At 47.9% G+C, this 17,767-nt stretch overlaps 1 protein-coding gene across 2 annotated transcripts in view; it reads left to right on the top strand.

Moving 5' to 3' along the window:
* USP54 (ubiquitin specific peptidase 54) overlaps nucleotides 1–17,767 on the top strand; it is a 1,809,222-nt gene that overhangs the window by 1,125,302 nt on the left and 666,153 nt on the right. For both annotated transcript variants that reach the window (XM_086922134.1, XM_086922133.1), the window contains exon 16: nucleotides 14,855–15,028. In XM_086922134.1, the coding sequence (XP_086778260.1) occupies nucleotides 14,855–15,028 (174 nt within the window). The remainder of the gene's footprint in view (nucleotides 1–14,854; nucleotides 15,029–17,767) is intronic.

Raw genomic sequence — 17,767 nt, 5'->3', positions numbered from 1 at the left:
TACATGCGCCCTACTAGTCTCAACACTCCTGCACTGCAGTCACCACCACAGTCGATCTTTCACATTTGCACCTCCTCTGGCCCCTCCTTCTGTGAACCCCAAACTCTCTTCACGGCTCCATACACAGGTGGCCTAACTGTAAACAACCCATGCCACTGGCGATTCCTGGGGGAAGTCATGACTGTAAATAATAAGAGCCACTGTGAACGCACACGTCACGGAGACGTCCTGGACAATGAGTTATCGCAGCGCAATGTCTCGACTGTTGAAAGGCCTGACCAGCCGTGAACGGACCGGGACCTGCAAGTTATTTACAGATCTCAGCAGCCGCCGCATCATCCAACTGAGCACTGCTTCTGAAATAAGCTCGCAAAGGAGGGGCTATCCAAGAGGTGATCGCTTTGCTCTCTGCTTGTGCTTTCTAGCTGCGTGCCAAATCGATTAATCATTTTTCAACACAAGTTACACAACCTGCAGCGTGAATGTTCATGAGCGCCACTGTTTATTTTGCAGGATCCACTTACCAAGTGACATCTCACCTGCTGCCTGCCATCAGTCCTAGTGCCGGAGTCAGAGCTGCGCGGCGGCCGGCAGGCTCTTCTGCAGCCCACTCCCTCAGCTCTCATTGTCAAATTAGGAGGCATGGAACTAGCTGAAGGCAAGGGGAGTTCTCCAGTTGTTGCCACCCACTGCCCTGCCCCTTGCCCTTCATTTCAGTGGCGCATTGCAGAAAACGCCTGGGGCGCAGACTAGCGCCCCATTTAAAACCAGGCATTTTCATCTTTCTTTGGCCACTCTCTTCAGGATGACATCACTCTTTCCGCATGTGCTTCCAAGGCAAGCAATATTCCTCGCCCCAGCCAGCACATGCGGAGGAGGTGTCTAACCTGCTGTTACCTCGTCCCTGGCCTTGAAGAAAACAAAATCGAATTTAATTTGTGATCGACACACGCAGCAGTGAGCACTTCATTTGAGGCTGCTTCATTGCGTGTATGGATGTCTCTCTTTTCTTCCTCCCCGATCCTCGTTCCGAGGCTAGTGGGGCAATGCCCCATTCACCCCTATGCACCAGCCGCCACTGGCTGACCGTAGAGTTATCCAGTCTCTTGCTTACATGTCAGATGCACTGACGTGTTAGATTTATCACAGTGACAATCTGAACATCATCTAGCTGCTGTCACTGACCGCGCACACCTCCTACGTGCTCTCTTCCACGTAAGCTGCTCTCGGTGCACTATTTTACCGCAAGCTGGGCAGCCTCATTCAAGACGCGTGCAGGCACGGCCAGGTAGGCAGGCTAATCTCATCAGCTCCTGCTATTGCCCCAATTTCCCTGATGTATTATTATATCTAGCGTTTATTTTCTTCACGCTTTGCACACAGGATTAATGACTGGCCTACCCGTTGTACCCGATTCAGTTTGTGTCTCCCAACAGGCTGATTAATTGATTATTTACATAGCCTGCGATTTCATCTGCATAGGTAAGCCTTCCTCTGTGGTGATTTTACGCAATCACGTTTAGTCTCATAATTGAATATATTTACCCTATAACTTTCATGCCCCTTGCTTCATTCCATGTATATACTTATCCTTTAGATTTTAAAGACTGCAATTAATGCAGTATGCCGACATCCTTGCGCTTCCCTGACTTTTGCCGTTAAGACCCCTTATCTGCCTGCTATCTTCTTCTACCCCTAGGCCCAGGGGTCCTTCCTTATGGCTAAATTGTTTTGATCTATTTTTAGAGATCTGTTGGCAGCCTCCACTCAACGAGGGACGCCAAAAGCGGCCCACCCCCATGCTGGGTGAGTAAATGGTGTTTTTACACCCCCACCTTATCCCTGCCCCCTGTATTTGGGACACACTTTGATAATTTCCCTTCTTACTTTCAGGCTGTCATCCCTTTTCTCTGTCCAGAAGAAGACCCACCATGACACCCTAATAGCACCTTGTCAGGGTCGGAACGTTGACGATAATATATGGTTCAGCTCTTGCAAATCTATTGGTCCAAATTAATATGAAAAGTCGCTATTTACCAGAGGGTTGTATGATGGAACTACGCATTCCGTTGTCTCTACCTCCTGTATTTTTGATGATATACTGAATTTAGTTTTTTCTGGCTTAGATGCTTTGGCATTTTGCCACTGCTGATCAGTGTCAAAGTGCAAGCAATCCCTAGGGAAATTGTTATTATGATTGATCATCCAAGATGTTGGCGTGAGGGGTGATAGAGCTCTCCAGCAACCCCTGGGGAAGCCCAGTGGTCTTGGGTCGAAAAGCTGCCGCCCCGGTGCCACTCCTGACCTTTGGTTCTGTATGGACCACCATGGGCTCAATGCCATCACCAGGACTGACATGCACCACATCCTCAGAGCTGATGAGCTCATCGAACGGTTAGGAGCTGGATGGTCCCTCAGCTCGTTTGATCTATCGTCTGGGTACGGGCAAACTGCCTTAACTGATGGGGCCAAAGAGAGGTCTGCGTTCTCAACACCAGATGGGCACTACTAGTTCCGGGTCATGCCATCATGGTTGAGGAATACCACAGCCACATTCCAGAGACTGGTCAACCAGGTACTGTCATTGCTGGAGGAATTCAGCGCTGCCTACTTGGATGATAATTGCAGTGTTCAGATACAAATGGGAGGAACATTTGCAACACCTCTGTTAAGTGTTGAAGGCTCTGCAGTAGGAAGGCCTCACTATCAAGGCCAGCAGGTGCCAGATAGGGCAGGGGTCTATGGTGTACTTAGGGCACTAGGTAGGAAGCGGCCAGGTGGCGCCCCTACAGCCTAAGATTGACACATATCTGGCTTGGGACCCCTTCCCAACCAAAGACCCAGACAGAGGTGAGAGCCTTCTTAGGTCCCACCGGCTACTACAGACGGTTTGCCAAGGGGTATGGCACCATTGCTACCCCCTTGACGGAGCTGACTTCAAAGAAAAAGCTCAGGAAAGTAATCTGGACTGATGCCCATCAGATCACTTTTGATGCCCTGAAATCTGCCATGTGCAAAGTGCCCGTGCTCAAAATATTCAATTTCTTCAAGGAAATTGTAGTGTAGACAGATGATTCAGAGCATGGTGTAGGTGCAGTTCTCTCACAATTGAACAAGGAGGGCTTGGACCAACCTATAACTTTCATTAGTAGGAGGCTACTTCCCAGGAAACAGAGGTGAAGTGCAAACGAGCAAGAAGCTTTTGCTGTGGTCTTGGCACTAAAGAAGATAAGGCCCTACTTCTTTGGGACTAAATTCTGGGTTCAGACAGACCACAGGCCCCTCAGATGGTTGATGCAGATGAGGGGTGAAAACCCCAAACTGTTGAGGTGGTCCATCTCCCTACAGAGAATGGACTTTACGATGCCCCCTCTCGTGGCACAAACCATGGTAAAAAAATCTGGGTACATATATTGATAGTGCTCTCTTGAGATCACAAGTCCAGTTGGTAGTTGGGTCTTGCTTTGGCCTTTTATGAATGTTGAGGAAATTCCTTCCATTACTCACATTGGATACTTGGAAAATCGTGGTCCAGGCACTGGTTACTTCCAGACTGGACTATGTCAATGTCTTGTACCTATGCCACCCAGATTATCTTCTTCATCGTCTTCTGGTGGTTCAAAATGCTGCTGCCAAGGCTGGTACTGACCTTAAGCTCAGGACTCATATGTACCTGCACCTTACAGCTTTACATTGACTTCCTATGAGGAAGAGGATCAGATTTTAGGCTCTGGTGCTGTTTTTCAAAGCGAAGCAGGCTATATCAGAAAGAGAGTGAGCCATTACATGCCAGACAGAACCCTAAGGTAATCCTCCTTGGGCTTGGCCTGCGTTCCTAGAATTCGCCGCGCCCAGACAGAAGGTAGCTCCGTCAGGTTCCTGGGAGCCATAGGTTGGAACTCACAGAATCCCTCAGAGCTGTTACTGACATAGGGAACTTAAGAAACAGATCAAAACCTGGATATTCTGTGGTAAGGGATGTTCTGTATTTGTTAGATGGAGACTATTTAGCACTCAGTGACTCTTGCTGAGTAGCCATGCACTCTGCAAATGTGCATCATTCATTCATTGAACACCGCCCCGGTAAAGAACACGCAATGCTGTTGGTCTGCCAAGATTCTTCTGCCTTAGTGATGAGAACTCCCAAGAGGGTGGGTAGTTCTCCCAATTTTTCAGCTGGAGAGAACACGTGTTAGACTTGGCATCCTTGGTGTGGCTTCCCCTGAATTTTTGCCTCTACGTCCTGTATTTTTTATGGTATGCTGAATTTCGGTTTTGCTGACTTGGACTCTTTGGGCACTTTGCCACTGCTGATCAGTGTCAAAGTTCAGATACTCCATAGGGAAATTGTTATTATGATTCATTATCCATGATTGCCATATTTGATTTACTGGTAAGCCCCTATTAAAGTGCACTGAGTGTGCCAGGGCCTGTAACTCAAATGCTACTAGTGGGCCTGCAGCACTCATTGTGCCACCCACACAAGTAGCCCCTTCAAATCTGTCTTGGACCTGCCACTGTAGTGTCTGCACATGCAGTTTTTAACTGCCATATCAACGTGGAAGTGCTTCCACTTGCCAGGCCCCCACCTTCCCTTTTCTTACATGTAAGGCACCCCTCAGGTAGGCCCAAGGTACACCATGGGCAAGGTGATGTGTATGTAAAAGGTAGGCTATGTACTGGTGTGTTGTACATGTCTTATGTACTACCAATGTCGTTTTTCACTATTGAAAGGCTGTCTGTCCCATAGGCTAACATGAGAGTTGCTTTGTAACATCTTACAGTTATAAATGACTATTGAGACCAGATGGACAAATGGAGTTTGGGCTCTCTGAACTCAGAATTTACTAACATATCTTTTTAGGAAGATGGTTTTTAAATTGTGTGTTTAAAAATGCCACTTTTAGAAAGTAGGTATTTTTTTGGTTTAACCATCATGTGTGCCTCTGCGAGTTTGTGTATTGACTGTTTGGTTTTGGACTGATAGGAGCTGGAGATGTGCATTCACAATAGATCCCCACAAGGAGGGTTGTGGTGAGTCCTGCCTTACCTGGGTGACTCATAGTTGGGCTGACTCGGCCTTGGCTGCATTTAGAGTGGTGCTGAATAAGCAGTGCATTTAGAGTGGTGCTGAATAGGCAGTGTCTCCTCTGCACAATGCTGTCTCCATCTTCTGCATTGATGCTGCACCAGAGAGAACACAACTGGTTTCGGCTGGGCTCAGAGACCCTCGCCACAAAGAGAAAATGGGGTATACGTATTGGGCCTTACACTCCAGAGAATTAGATCACTTTTGGACTCAAGAGGAACCTCTGCTGTGTGGGCTATGCTGGGTTGGCCTACAGTCTCTGCTTCTGCTAAGGAAAGGACAAGGACTGGAACTTTGCTGTGAACCAGACTGAAGAAGAATCTCCAGGGGCCTGTGTGTGCTGGCCTCCTGTTCTAAAGTCTCAGGCCCACGAAGACTTCACCTGCAGCCCAATGATCCACACCCGGACTCTTGCATTCAAAAGAGTGCCAATTCCAGTTCCTGGCCCTGAAAATTCTGTGGATGATGCTGCAAAGCAAGAAAAACAACTCCACCACTTTCAGCGCTGCTGCAAGTGATGCTGCAACGTGCACCAAGGCCAGGGGCACCATTTATGAAAAGCACGATGCACCGCTGCACCTAAACCACAGCTTCTACACCCTTAATCGCTTGTCGATGTCTGCAGTCATCTGCCTTCCCGATACCAGTGCTTGTACCTACGCCGCCAGGCCCTTCATCGCATTATTGCAGAGCCGATAACAGATGAGGGTGGCTTCACAAACTCTTCGCCTCACCGGAACCTATGCTTCACTGCCAACGCTGCCTATCTTCCCCTGTCCTGGAATTGACGCCTCGCCTCACCACGGACTCCATGCCTTGCCTCCCCCATGGCAACCAGGGACCCGCTCCGACCTCAGCACCAACTCCTCACTTCCACGACGCCGTGCATCATCCCTAGACTTCATTTTCCAGGTACTTTTGTTTGGGGGTCCAAGTGACTCCGTGCCTGACACAGCGGACCTTGCGTTCAGCACCGTACTTTGGATTTATGCCTGTCACGTCGTCGTAATAGCCCCAGTTGGAGCTATTTTGTTCTATTTTTTAAATAACTTTTCTAAAGTCATAATTTGATACATGTATGTTGGATTTTTGTTGTGTCATTCTTACTAAGTTTAGATAAAAATATTCTATTTTTCTGAGCTGGTATGGTGTCTATTTGTGGTGTTTTCACTGTGTTACTGTACTGTTTTCAGTACAAATACTTTACACATTGCCTTTAGGATAAGCCTGTCTGCTCGTGCCAAGCTACCACGGGGTGAGCAGTGGTTATCTAGGAGGTCCTTTAGTTTTCTCTTGAAGGTCATGTAGAAGGGGTTGGTTCTGAGATATGCTGGGAGGGAGTCCCAGATTTTGGGGGCATTGCCCTAGAATCAGCCAGCTAGGGCTTTTTGTTTATGTCTCTTTGGGGGTATGAGAAGTCCTAATTTAGTTGGCTTATTTTGTTGAGTTTGTGTGTGTTTTCATTGCAGGTGTGTGATATGGTGAACGGAAAGATATATCAGTGAATTAATGAGATGAGTGACAGAATGCTGCCTGGAAGATGACTTATTGCGTGTCTACACCCATCAGTGTCACAAGACACTTTCATTTATAATCCAGACCTATTGCCATTTCCAGTTCTTGTTAATTATGTGCTTAGAAGCCAATATTTCCACCGTTTGCTTCGAGAGAGAGGAGGGAGCTGAGGGTGCTTGCTGCTGCCCGCGTCGCCTGTTGCCTGCTCCCGCCGCTGCCCCTCGCCGGACCCGCTTCGCGGGTCCCGCTTCGCGGCCAGGAGTGTGCTTAAGGCTGCAAGGGTTTGCTTTGTTCACCGACCGGCAGGGCTGCGAGCCAGAGGCGGGGGACTCCAAGTTCCAGGAGCCCCCGCGCGCCCGTGGTCATCTGGGCTGCTCTCCCTGCCGGCTCCGCCCCCACCCGGACGGCCAAAGCGGCGTCCTTCAACACTTTCTGTGGATTCCCTAAACCCTGAGGATATCGACGGACCGTTTGCTTCGAGAGAGAGGAGGGAGCTGAGGGTGCTTGCTGCTGCCCGCGTCGCCTGTTGCCTGCTCCCGCCGCTGCCCCTCGCCGGACCCGCTTCGCGGGTCCCGCTTCGCGGCCAGGAGTGTGCTTAAGGCTGCAAGGGTTTGCTTTGTTCACCGACCGGCAGGGCTGCGAGCCAGAGGCGGGGGACTCCAAGTTCCAGGAGCCCCCGCGCGCCCGTGGTCATCTGGGCTGCTCTCCCTGCCGGCTCCGCCCCCACCCGGACGGCCAAAGCGGAGTCCTTCAACACTTTCTGTGGATTCCCTAAACCCTGAGGATATCGACGGACCGTTTGCTTCGAGAGAGAGGAGGGAGCTGAGGGTGCTTGCTGCTGCCCGCGTCGCCTGTTGCCTGCTCCCGCCGCTGCCCCTCGCCGGACCCGCTTCGCGGGTCCCGCTTCGCGGCCAGGAGTGTGCTTAAGGCTGCAAGGGTTTGCTTTGTTCACCGACCGGCAGGGCTGCGAGCCAGAGGCGGGGGACTCCAAGTTCCAGGAGCCCCCGCGCGCCCGTGGTCATCTGGGCTGCTCTCCCTGCCGGCTCCGCCCCCACCCGGACGGCCAAAGCGGAGTCCTTCAACACTTTCTGTGGATTCCCTAAACCCTGAGGATATCGACGGACCGTTTGCTTCGAGAGAGAGGAGGGAGCTGAGGGTGCTTGCTGCTGCCCGCGTCGCCTGTTGCCTGCTCCCGCCGCTGCCCCTCGCCGGACCCGCTTCGCGGGTCCCGCTTCGCGGCCAGGAGTGTGCTTAAGGCTGCAAGGGTTTGCTTTGTTCACCGACCGGCAGGGCTGCGAGCCAGAGGCGGGGGACTCCAAGTTCCAGGAGCCCCCGCGCGCCCGTGGTCATCTGGGCTGCTCTCCCTGCCGGCTCCGCCCCTAGAGACCAATCAGCCAGCAATAAAAGAGGAGTACCATCCCCGCTGCGCGGGAGCGCGCGGGAGGGCGCCGGGAGAAGCCCGGGACAAGGGCGGGACCGTCTGTGGCCGTCCGGGGCCGAAGGAGGCCGGGCTGGGCCATCCCCCTTGATCGTGTGATACGCCATCTATCTTAGTAAGTGACACAGATTCCTTTGTATTACTTCGTATTCATTATGGCGACTGCTACTAATACAAGTCCTACAACCAGTCACTTGATGTCTCTTCCAACGGAGTCTGGCCCTTTGGCCATTGGTCCCTTAGATAAATTCTTTTTCAATCGCTCACTGGCAATAGATAAAGAACTAACTTTGGCAGAGAAGCGCGCCGAGCGTAGGCTATCCATTGAAATACTCAAGAACTCTATGGACAAGTCTTCAAATGTTGTCTACCCCACTTTGGTAACCCCTCTTTCATCAGTGAGCCTTCCAGTTACAAACGAAGGCTCTGAGGCCCTGGGTGACAACATAATCAAGACTGCCGCGACGGATTCAAACAATACTTGTGGTAGTACATCTCACCCATTATCGCTCTCTGATTTGGGCCATCAAGTTATACCTGCCAATTCTAAAACTGGGGCTAAAAGGAAACGTCCAGCTGCTGTAAAAAACTGCAAAAAAATGGCCCGACCACCATCAAAAAGTAGGAAGTTACATACATCTGTGAACATTGGGAATACAGTTAATGAGCCAGTACAAAGAACAGGATGTGTAATACCAACCACTCCTACTTCTCAGGATAATGAAGACAAAGTGGACGATTCTTGTTTCATTCCAAAAGTACCAAGTAAAGACAATGATGTATTATTCGCAAATGTGCTTCCTGAATTGGAAAAAATGTTTAGACTGGTACTCACTCCCATAGAGGATAGAATTGCTAAACTCATTGATAGGTTAAACCACTTTGAGCAAAAAACTTTAGACAATTTCTATTCTACAAAATCCCTGATCAAAGCAAGCAGGATGGAAACAAACTCAAACCCTCAGGTCGTGAATACCCCCCACACTCAGGACAAGGGTAGAAATCCTAGAAATGGCTCCCCTTTACCTTCCAAACAAAATAAACCCCCAGCAAAAGTCACTGCAAAACCCACAGCTAGGGCCGATAAAGCGACTTCGGGTTCTGAACCTTCACAGTCGAATCCGACACATCCCATACAGTCCTCATTACCCCAGCCACAAAAACAACCGGCCAACGTAAACGTTGTGGCTAACTTGTGCCAACAAGTGGGTAAAGCATCAACATCTGCAAGCGCCACTACCAACACATGTATACCCCCAAACACCAAGGGGGTAGGAAATGGGGTTAATGTTTATCAGCCGGCTGTTAAAGCCCCAACAGCGCCCCTAGCTAATAGCAAACAGGTGCAGAAACCTGCCCTTCAACCTGTCCCCCAAGTTCCCAAATCCATCCCAACGCCCTTGCCAAAGCCACCTCATAGAAAACCCCCAATCAATCTAACTCCAGACTCCTTCCCCTATGTGGCAGTTCTCATCAATGTACCACCTTTACCCCCAGGACAGAGAGAAAACTTCCAGATGCTCAAAAACAAGACCATGCACTGGTTAAAGGAAAATCGTCCTCTGCCGGGTGGTATAGATGGGAGATAGACAAAATAATAATGGTTCTGTCGGACAAAAATACACACTGCTTTAGTATTTCAATGTTTCCTTTTGCAGGTCTCGTTCCTAACCAGGATATCAAGACAGGTGTACTAATACATTCACAAACGAACACACTGACCACAAAGAAAAATGAAAGCAAATTTTTACTCAAATACTTTCACATGTGAAGACAGATTACTTCAATCACTGTCCCAAAACGAATATTTAAAACATATATGGCACAAAAACTTTGTGCTAAAGCATAATACACACTAAAAACAACAAGTAAAATGTGTTACTTCATATACTTTTTGGAATCAACAACTATATATATACAATAATCCTGTAGGTACATCAATTCAATCTTGGATCCTACAGGGTTTTGAATAGTTTGTTCACGCCAAAAGCGGGGATTGCGTCGACGTTTCGACCCTGGGGGGCGATGCGGTGTTTTCACGCATCAGGGGCGGGTCTTCATCAGGACTGTATATATATGTGGGACAGCCTCTTGCAGACCTAGCTCCGCATGGAGTCCTGGTCTCTTTCTGAATCCTATTGTCGGTCCGTCTTAGTCAGGCCGGCTAGATGTGCAATGAACCTCTGTAATGATTTAGTCTATACAGATGGTTGAAAGGTTGCTCCTTTGTATTTCTAACTCTCCTGGATCACGTCCTTCACCTTCCGTTCGTGTCAATAGATGGGCTAGATGGGCTAATAATAGGGGCTAGGAGAATTGACTGGATGGGCTACACACCAAAAACCCTGGGGGGGGAATGTATAGTGGTTAATTTTCAAGATCCTAGGGTGGTGGGATGGATAACAAGGCAGGGATGGGGAACAAACAAGGGCGGTATTGGTATTGTGGACCTCACCTTCTTTTACCCCAGACCAACAAGTATAGCTACAAGCCTACTAAACGAGCCCATAATCCCCCCCATTGCGCAATGGCCAGTTGTTTCTTTACCACCTCCCCATGCTAGTTTTAATTATACTCCACATACACACAATAATCCCCACGTAGGATGGCAGGAGTCGGGCTGGGGATATTGACACACTGGTACTGACAGCATGGGCGGAATTTCAAAAGAAGTAGAGGCGTTGGGTGATGTCTGTGGTAATATTATTGCTACAAATATAAAGGAGAACAACACCGAGGCTGGGTGTGTGGCCGAAGAAGGTGGCTTTAGACTAGGAACATCAAATTCAAATGCCTTATACCCTGTAATGGATGACTTAGTTGTGGGCTCAAAGGATGACTCAGATAGGCTGGCTAGTTTAATGGGAATTTCTATGTCATCCCACGAATCTCCGCTTGCCAAAGCTCGGGACGGAACAAATGCAGATATTGGCACCCTTTTGTCTTGGAATATCGCCGGGTTGGCCAGCAAGTTGGACTCCCAGCTTTGGGTAGATTTCATAAGTGGCTTTGACATTTGTTGTTTCCAAGAAACCTGGGCTTGTGATCCACTCTTTTGCTTAGGTTACTTGAATTATTATATACCAGCCATCAAAGGGGTAAGAGGGCGGCCAAAGGGTGGCTTAACAGTGTGGGTCAGACTGGGTTTGCATATTGACATAAAAATCCTTGACCTGGGAAATAGTGATCTACAAGCCCTTAGAATCTCTGTTGCAAAAGGCCAACCAATAGATTTATATAATATCTATGTGAGAGGTGGCAAAGTAACAAATCTATCCACCATCGAGATGTTGTCTGATGTTATGGAGGCCAATTCCCAGGGAAATGCAAAGATAATTGCAGGGGATTTAAATAGGACCTTTGAACCCTTGAACTGTACAAACGACCTTAATGAGTGTGAAGAGGATAATCTCTGGGGAGTACCATCTTTAAACTTACAACCTGTGAAGCGATGGACAAAAGAGATTTTACTGTTAAATGGAATATGTTTGGAATATGGTATAAGAGCCCTCAATGGTAGGACACCTGGTGATAGGGAGGGCAGTTTCACTTTCGACAATGGTATTAATAGGAGCCGAATTGACTACATATTGTGTAGTCTCCAGCTGTGGAATGGGGTTGTTGACATGGCAGTTAGGCCCCGGGTTGAAAGTGATCACAACCCCCTATGTGTGTCACATAAGTGGTGGAATGCAGGTTTGGGAAACCCTATTGAGACACACGATGAAACCCCTCTTTTAAGTAATGATGAGCGAAGGCTAAAATGGCCCAAGGTGCTAGCAAACGAAGTCACTATGACATATATCATTAATAAGGTTGATGGTGCAATTTCCGAGATTGAAGCTGCCGTCCCAGTGGCTCCCGGGGACAAAGTTATCACTGAAATCCACAATAAGTTATTCTCCTCTTTAAGACCATGTTTTTTTATAAAGAAAAGAAAAGGGAAGAAAACTAAAGAAGTGGGTAGGTGGTTCGATAATCATTGCAGAGCAGCACGTCTAGATCTGGGGCAGGCAATAAGGAACAGGGATCGTGCTGCAGTGATTAAGCATAGGAAATTGTACAAAGCAGCCATTTATCGTGCAAAAAAGAAATGGGACGAAGACCATTGGGCCCAATTAAAAGAAGCCTCCGATAACAAAGATTCAATGTTATTTTGGAAAATCATCAAGTGGGGTAGTGGTGCGGGCCCAGCAAAACCTGACAATAAGGTACCAGTGGAATCCTGGGTCGATTATTTCGGGCCCCAGTACGCGGAAAGTAATATATCCGTGACAGCTGAAGATATAATCCCGGCCTATGCAATCGAAGATTTATTCTCCCTCAGTGAAGCAGAAATTGCCATCAGTTCGGCGAAATGTGGGAGGGCGCCTGGCCCAGATGGTATCCCCCCTGATATTTTTAAACATGATGTGGCTAGATGGGCGAGATACATCCTGCTTGTAGCAAATGCCCTAGCAAAGGGGGCAGTGGTTCCAGACATTTGGAAAGGAGCAACCATTATCCCCATCCACAAGAAGGGTGATCGCTCACTGCCTGCAAATTATAGGCCCATAAGCTTAATAGCCACTGTGCAGAAAATAGTCGGAAGAATGGTAACAAACCAGCTAATGGACTGGGTAGAAGACAACAGCGCCCTCTCCCCATATCAAGCGGGATTTAGGCGAGCTACTAGTACCATTGACCAGGTCTTTCGCTTCACAATATTGAGGTGGAAAACCGTTGAGCTGGGAAGGGGCAGCCTGTATGTCGCGTTTGTCGATCTGCGGGCTGCGTTCGATCTAGTCCCCAGGTACAAGCTATGGTCGGTGCTCCAAAAGCTGGGGATTCCTGCAGAACTGCTAACATTAATTATGCGACTGCACGAATCCAACTTTGCCAGAGTCCAATGGGGAGGAAGTAGCGAGACAACAGTGGACTTCCCTGTGGAAAGGGGTGTTAGGCAAGGCTGTTCTATGGCCCCTCTACTTTTCTCGTTATTTATTAACGGGATAGTCGAGAGAATGCTGAGGGCTAGTGTCGATGCCCCTTCGTTGGCGGACACCAGGGTTCCGATCCTGATGTTCGCTGACGACACTCTTATTTTGTCCAAGACTCCCATGGGGCTGCAGCGTGCATTAAGCATTTTTGATGCTTTTTGCATGGAGCACGGGCTAGAGGTAAACGTAGGAAAAACTAAATTAATGGCCTTCTCTGCTGGAAGTAGAAGCTATCCTAAGATAACCCTAAATAACAGCAGGCTCGACATAGTCAATGAATTTACATATTTGGGAGTGCAGATTGCGGGGGGGACTGGCTGGACGCATCATGTGAACAAAGTAGTCCTAAAGCACCAGCAGCTATCAGGTGCCTTAAGGGGGGAACACCGTAAATCAAAAACAAAACCTATAAAACCCGCACTGACAGTGTATGATGCGAAGGTTTTGGGTGCCACCTTATATGGCGCTGAACTATGGGCTTGGAATAGTCTGATGGCTCTTCAGACCTCCGAGAACAAGTTCATGCGCGGGATTACTGGACTTCCGCAGAGCACCCCCCTGATCCCATTGTTTATGGAGCTTGGTAGACGCACGATCATCGACAGAGCTCGATTGCGACCAGTTCTTTACTGGAGACGCCTCTGGACGACTCCAGAAATAAGACAGTACGCGGAGGGCTTTTTGTGGATAATCAAGGAAGATACCTTCCATAAGATAAAATGGTTAAAACATCTGAAGACCATGTTGGTAAATCTAGGGTTTTCAAATCTTTGGAACAACCCTGAGGGAGAAACCTTCCCAAGCAAAGAAGCCCTCAAAGAGCAATACTGGGATTGGGTGGGAGGCAAGATGCTGAATGACACCAGGGCAGATTCAATGTCTGGTCGTTTCCTGGAGACAAAAACTTTACCTGTCCTAGAAAATTATTGGGATAACATCACGGTACCAATGGACAGGAAACTCATTTTCCAGTTAAGGTCAGGATCTATCCCTCTTAAGAAATTGACATCTGGTTGGCACAGACCCACTAATAGCCTATGTCCTGCCTGTGAAAATGCCGAGGAGAGCCTAGGCCATTTCCTCTTTTCATGTGAAGCCTATGTGAACCCAAGGAGGAAATGGCTCTCGCCGGTATGCAAAAATTTGGGGACACGCGATAGTTCCGTGGCCCTAAGAATCCTATGTACAACATATCAGGATTCGATAGTCATGGGTGTCGCCAAATACATGGGTTGGGCTTGGGCGATAAGACGACGGTCCTTAGGGGATTGCAGGTAATTTAGGGATTCCTTTTAATAAATTAATAAACTTTTATGTATTGGTATAAATTGTTTTATCTGTAATGTTGTATGAGCTGCACTGTGTTTAATGAATTTTTACTCTGTATTATGTATTTTGTGTAACTGTTCTGATTTTATGTGCTTTTATGAGAATTGTCTCGAATAAAGCTTATACAAACAAACAATATTTCCATATTACAAATTAATTAGAGTTCATAGTTTATATTTTAGATAATTTATATTTTACATTGTATTCATTTTATGTAATTTTACTTTTATAGTACGAGTTGTACTTTGTCACTGTCGGTAGTAGTTATTTTAGTAATTAATTTAGTTATTTCTTTATTTTAGTACCAGTAATCCCATGGACACAATAGTAACAAGTGGGGTGGAGCGTCTTTATTAACTAGACTGGTCACTGCAAATAGCCTTACATATGCTTCATCTGATTGCTTCTCAGTGGCTTCAGTGAAAGCGACGATGTGACAAATAGCAAGTGTAGAAAGGGGCTGCCTGCATAAAATAATCACATCACATTGGGCTTGTATTGCAGGAATTGATTTTCCAGTTCCCCAGAAGAGTGAGCTGGATGAGCTGTCTGAAGAAGTGGCGAAAAAGGCTCATGAACAGGAGTTACGCAGAAAAAGGGAGAAAGAGCTTGAAGCTGCTATGGGGTTCAATCCTCGTCCCAGCAGGTTCATGGACCTGGATGAGCTACAAAACCAGGGTAATTGCTACTGACCTGATAATTAATGTATAGACTGTATAGGAAAATATGTTTAGTGGTGACTATGAGAAGATGTGGTTCCAAATGTTGAAATAACGATTTCTCTTGCAACCATCGGGCTCTCCTTCCCAACTGGTGGTGAATTCCACATGCTACGGGTAGATCAGAAAAAAATGCTTCTCAAAAGAATTCTGTCTCTTTTAGCACTGAGACTCCCAGCCGAAGAGGCCCCTCCTCATGCAAAGCTATTGCGCCTTCCTTTGCCTCACCAACAATTCCTACCTAGTTGCTGGTTTTTCAAATAGTGGTAGAAAGAAGAGGAAGTTCTGTGTTTGATGCAAGACTTTTTTGGGTTGTTTATACATTTCTACTGCTTTTACTTCTTAACAGTGTTTTGTAAAAAACAATTCCAGTTCCATTCACCCTTAAAATAATACCGCCTCCCTCTCGTGCACTCTCTTTTTGATTCAAATGTTGTGCATACTCCTCAGCAGTCGAACATCACCAGACTTCGATATTATGTCTGGGTAACTTCCTTCTGGTAAGTTCTTGTGACTAGTGCGCTGGTGTTTATCTAGACGCACCGGGTAACATCTCCATGTCAAAGAATAATCAATATGGATGTTTTGCCTTCTTTGAGACACACAAGCTTCCACACATCGGTTTATTTCTTGTGAAGTGCACTATTAGAACGGTTAAAAAATAAAGACCTAATTTATGACCAAGGGATCTAAAATCAAAACCTCTTAAACAAGAGTGCCTAAAGCACAGAATCTGTAGAAGCATGTGAGAGCCTCCTTATTACTGATTACCAGCGTAACTCGCTTTCACCTTCAAAGGGGCGATAACATTTTCAGGCATAGTACTCTCCAAAAAGCAACATTTGTAATTCTTCACAGCTTTGACATTGTTGCAAATTGGAATTCTTCCTGTCCTGTCAAACTTGTATTTCCTCAGCTTAATTTTGAGTTGGGAAAAGAGCCATGGTGTTCTCCTGTAGACATCCACCAGTGTATCCATCAGAAGTTTGCCAGGTTACCATGACGAATGTCCTGCTCTTTGTAGGTCGTTCAACCATTGTATTGAGAAAGTAATCTCTCTCTTTGTGGGAGTTTATTTTCTTAGTGCAAAAAGGTAAACAGAGGTACAAGGCTTTTGTGCTGTGGCGGGAGTCGCTGGACATTGCAACCCCAGGCTTTATATCACTTGCAGGTGCAGTTGTTTTACACCATCAGGGATGGCTTAGAACACCATCTTTCCGCACTGAGGAACAGAACAACATCCATGACCCCCCTTTTGACGGAGAAGCCCTTTATGGCAAAGACTTCAATGAGGCGCTTCAAAGTATCAAGACGAATACTGACACAGCTAAGCCACTGGGGATGCTTCAGTATCATAAAGAACCATTTCGAGGAGCTCAAAGAAGAGGTCTTCCATCATACAGAGGAGCCTACCAACAATATTAGTACCCTGTTACACCTACTTGTCACAACCCTATTGTCCTCAATACTCCCAATGTCAGCCACCACTAGCAGCACACAGCAGGTCTATTCCAAGAGGTACAGCTGGATGACAAGGAAAAGATTCAACTCGTCGTCAGTGACCACCATCAGGCACCTGCTATCCATCATCCATCATCAATCAAGTTAGGGGTCAAAATATCTGCATACCTTCATCACTGGCAGGCGTGGCTTAGCAAAATGGCCGGCTAGTCGCATTTCTGCTCTGCTCCTGCCCCACTGACCGGAATCCTGCAAAATCCTGGCGGTAACAGTGACCCCAAAACTAAAGCTAACCAAAAGTGGTCTCCCCTGACCCCGAGGGTCTGGCCTGAAGCGAGGGAAAAAATGGCCCCTGGTGAGAGGAATCAACTTACGACCTCCGGAGCCACGGTGGAATGCTGCTGCCTAAGATGACGTCCATGACCTATCCCAAGTAATAGAGATCACCGTGGGCTAGTCGGTCTGCTTGTGTGCTGAGCCCTGCGATTGGATCTTCGTGGGACCCCCCCTGGCCACTGCGGTCGCCGCAGGGGTTGCTGCAGTGGAGGACAGACTGGCTGAGTTACCGCCTGAGGTGAGGGGGATGTCCGGCACATGAGCCTGGTGAGTGGGGCCTGCTGTGCTCAGCATGACCCGCCCCGCTTTCTGTGGAAAAAGGCTCGGGAGCGTGCGAGGGATTGTGATGGCGAAGGACTCCCCTGGCCCTTAGGCCCCCTCTGGGAAGTGATTGGAGGACGGCCGGCAATGTTAGACCCCTAGTGGGACCTCCAGAGCCCCATTAGACTGCTGTGCATCAGGTGTCCCGGTGCTGTGAGTGGCGGCAGTAACTCCGGTGCTGGGGGACGCTGGTCCAGTGTACCCGGTGCTGGGAGCCTGTGGAGTTCAGCGTGCTCGGGCTGGCGGCCGCACCGGTCGTGGGCAGGCGGGGCCCAGGGGCCCAAAGCAGGACAGTACAGTTCCCCCTCTGGGGCAGGCAGTATAACAGTGGAAAAACACAACCATGTACCCAACAGAGGAGATTGCAAAGTACTACCCTGTTAACTCTAGACTCAGCAGCCTGGATATATTAATCCACATATCAGTGTGAACAAAATTTTGTAATCAAGTCCAAGTGGCAGTAATCACATTTTCAGAAGTTGGATTGTAATAGTTGCCTTTAACTCGGTTCAGTGGGGGGGCGTGGCTTAGCAAAATGGCCAGCTAGTCGCATATCTGCGCTGCTCCTGCCCCACTGACC

This window comes from Lissotriton vulgaris, chromosome 5 (genome assembly GCF_964263255.1).
Source record: "Lissotriton vulgaris chromosome 5, aLisVul1.2, whole genome shotgun sequence".
Taxonomy (NCBI): domain Eukaryota; kingdom Metazoa; phylum Chordata; class Amphibia; order Caudata; family Salamandridae; genus Lissotriton; species Lissotriton vulgaris.
This window is presented reverse-complemented; position numbering and strand designations above follow the sequence as displayed.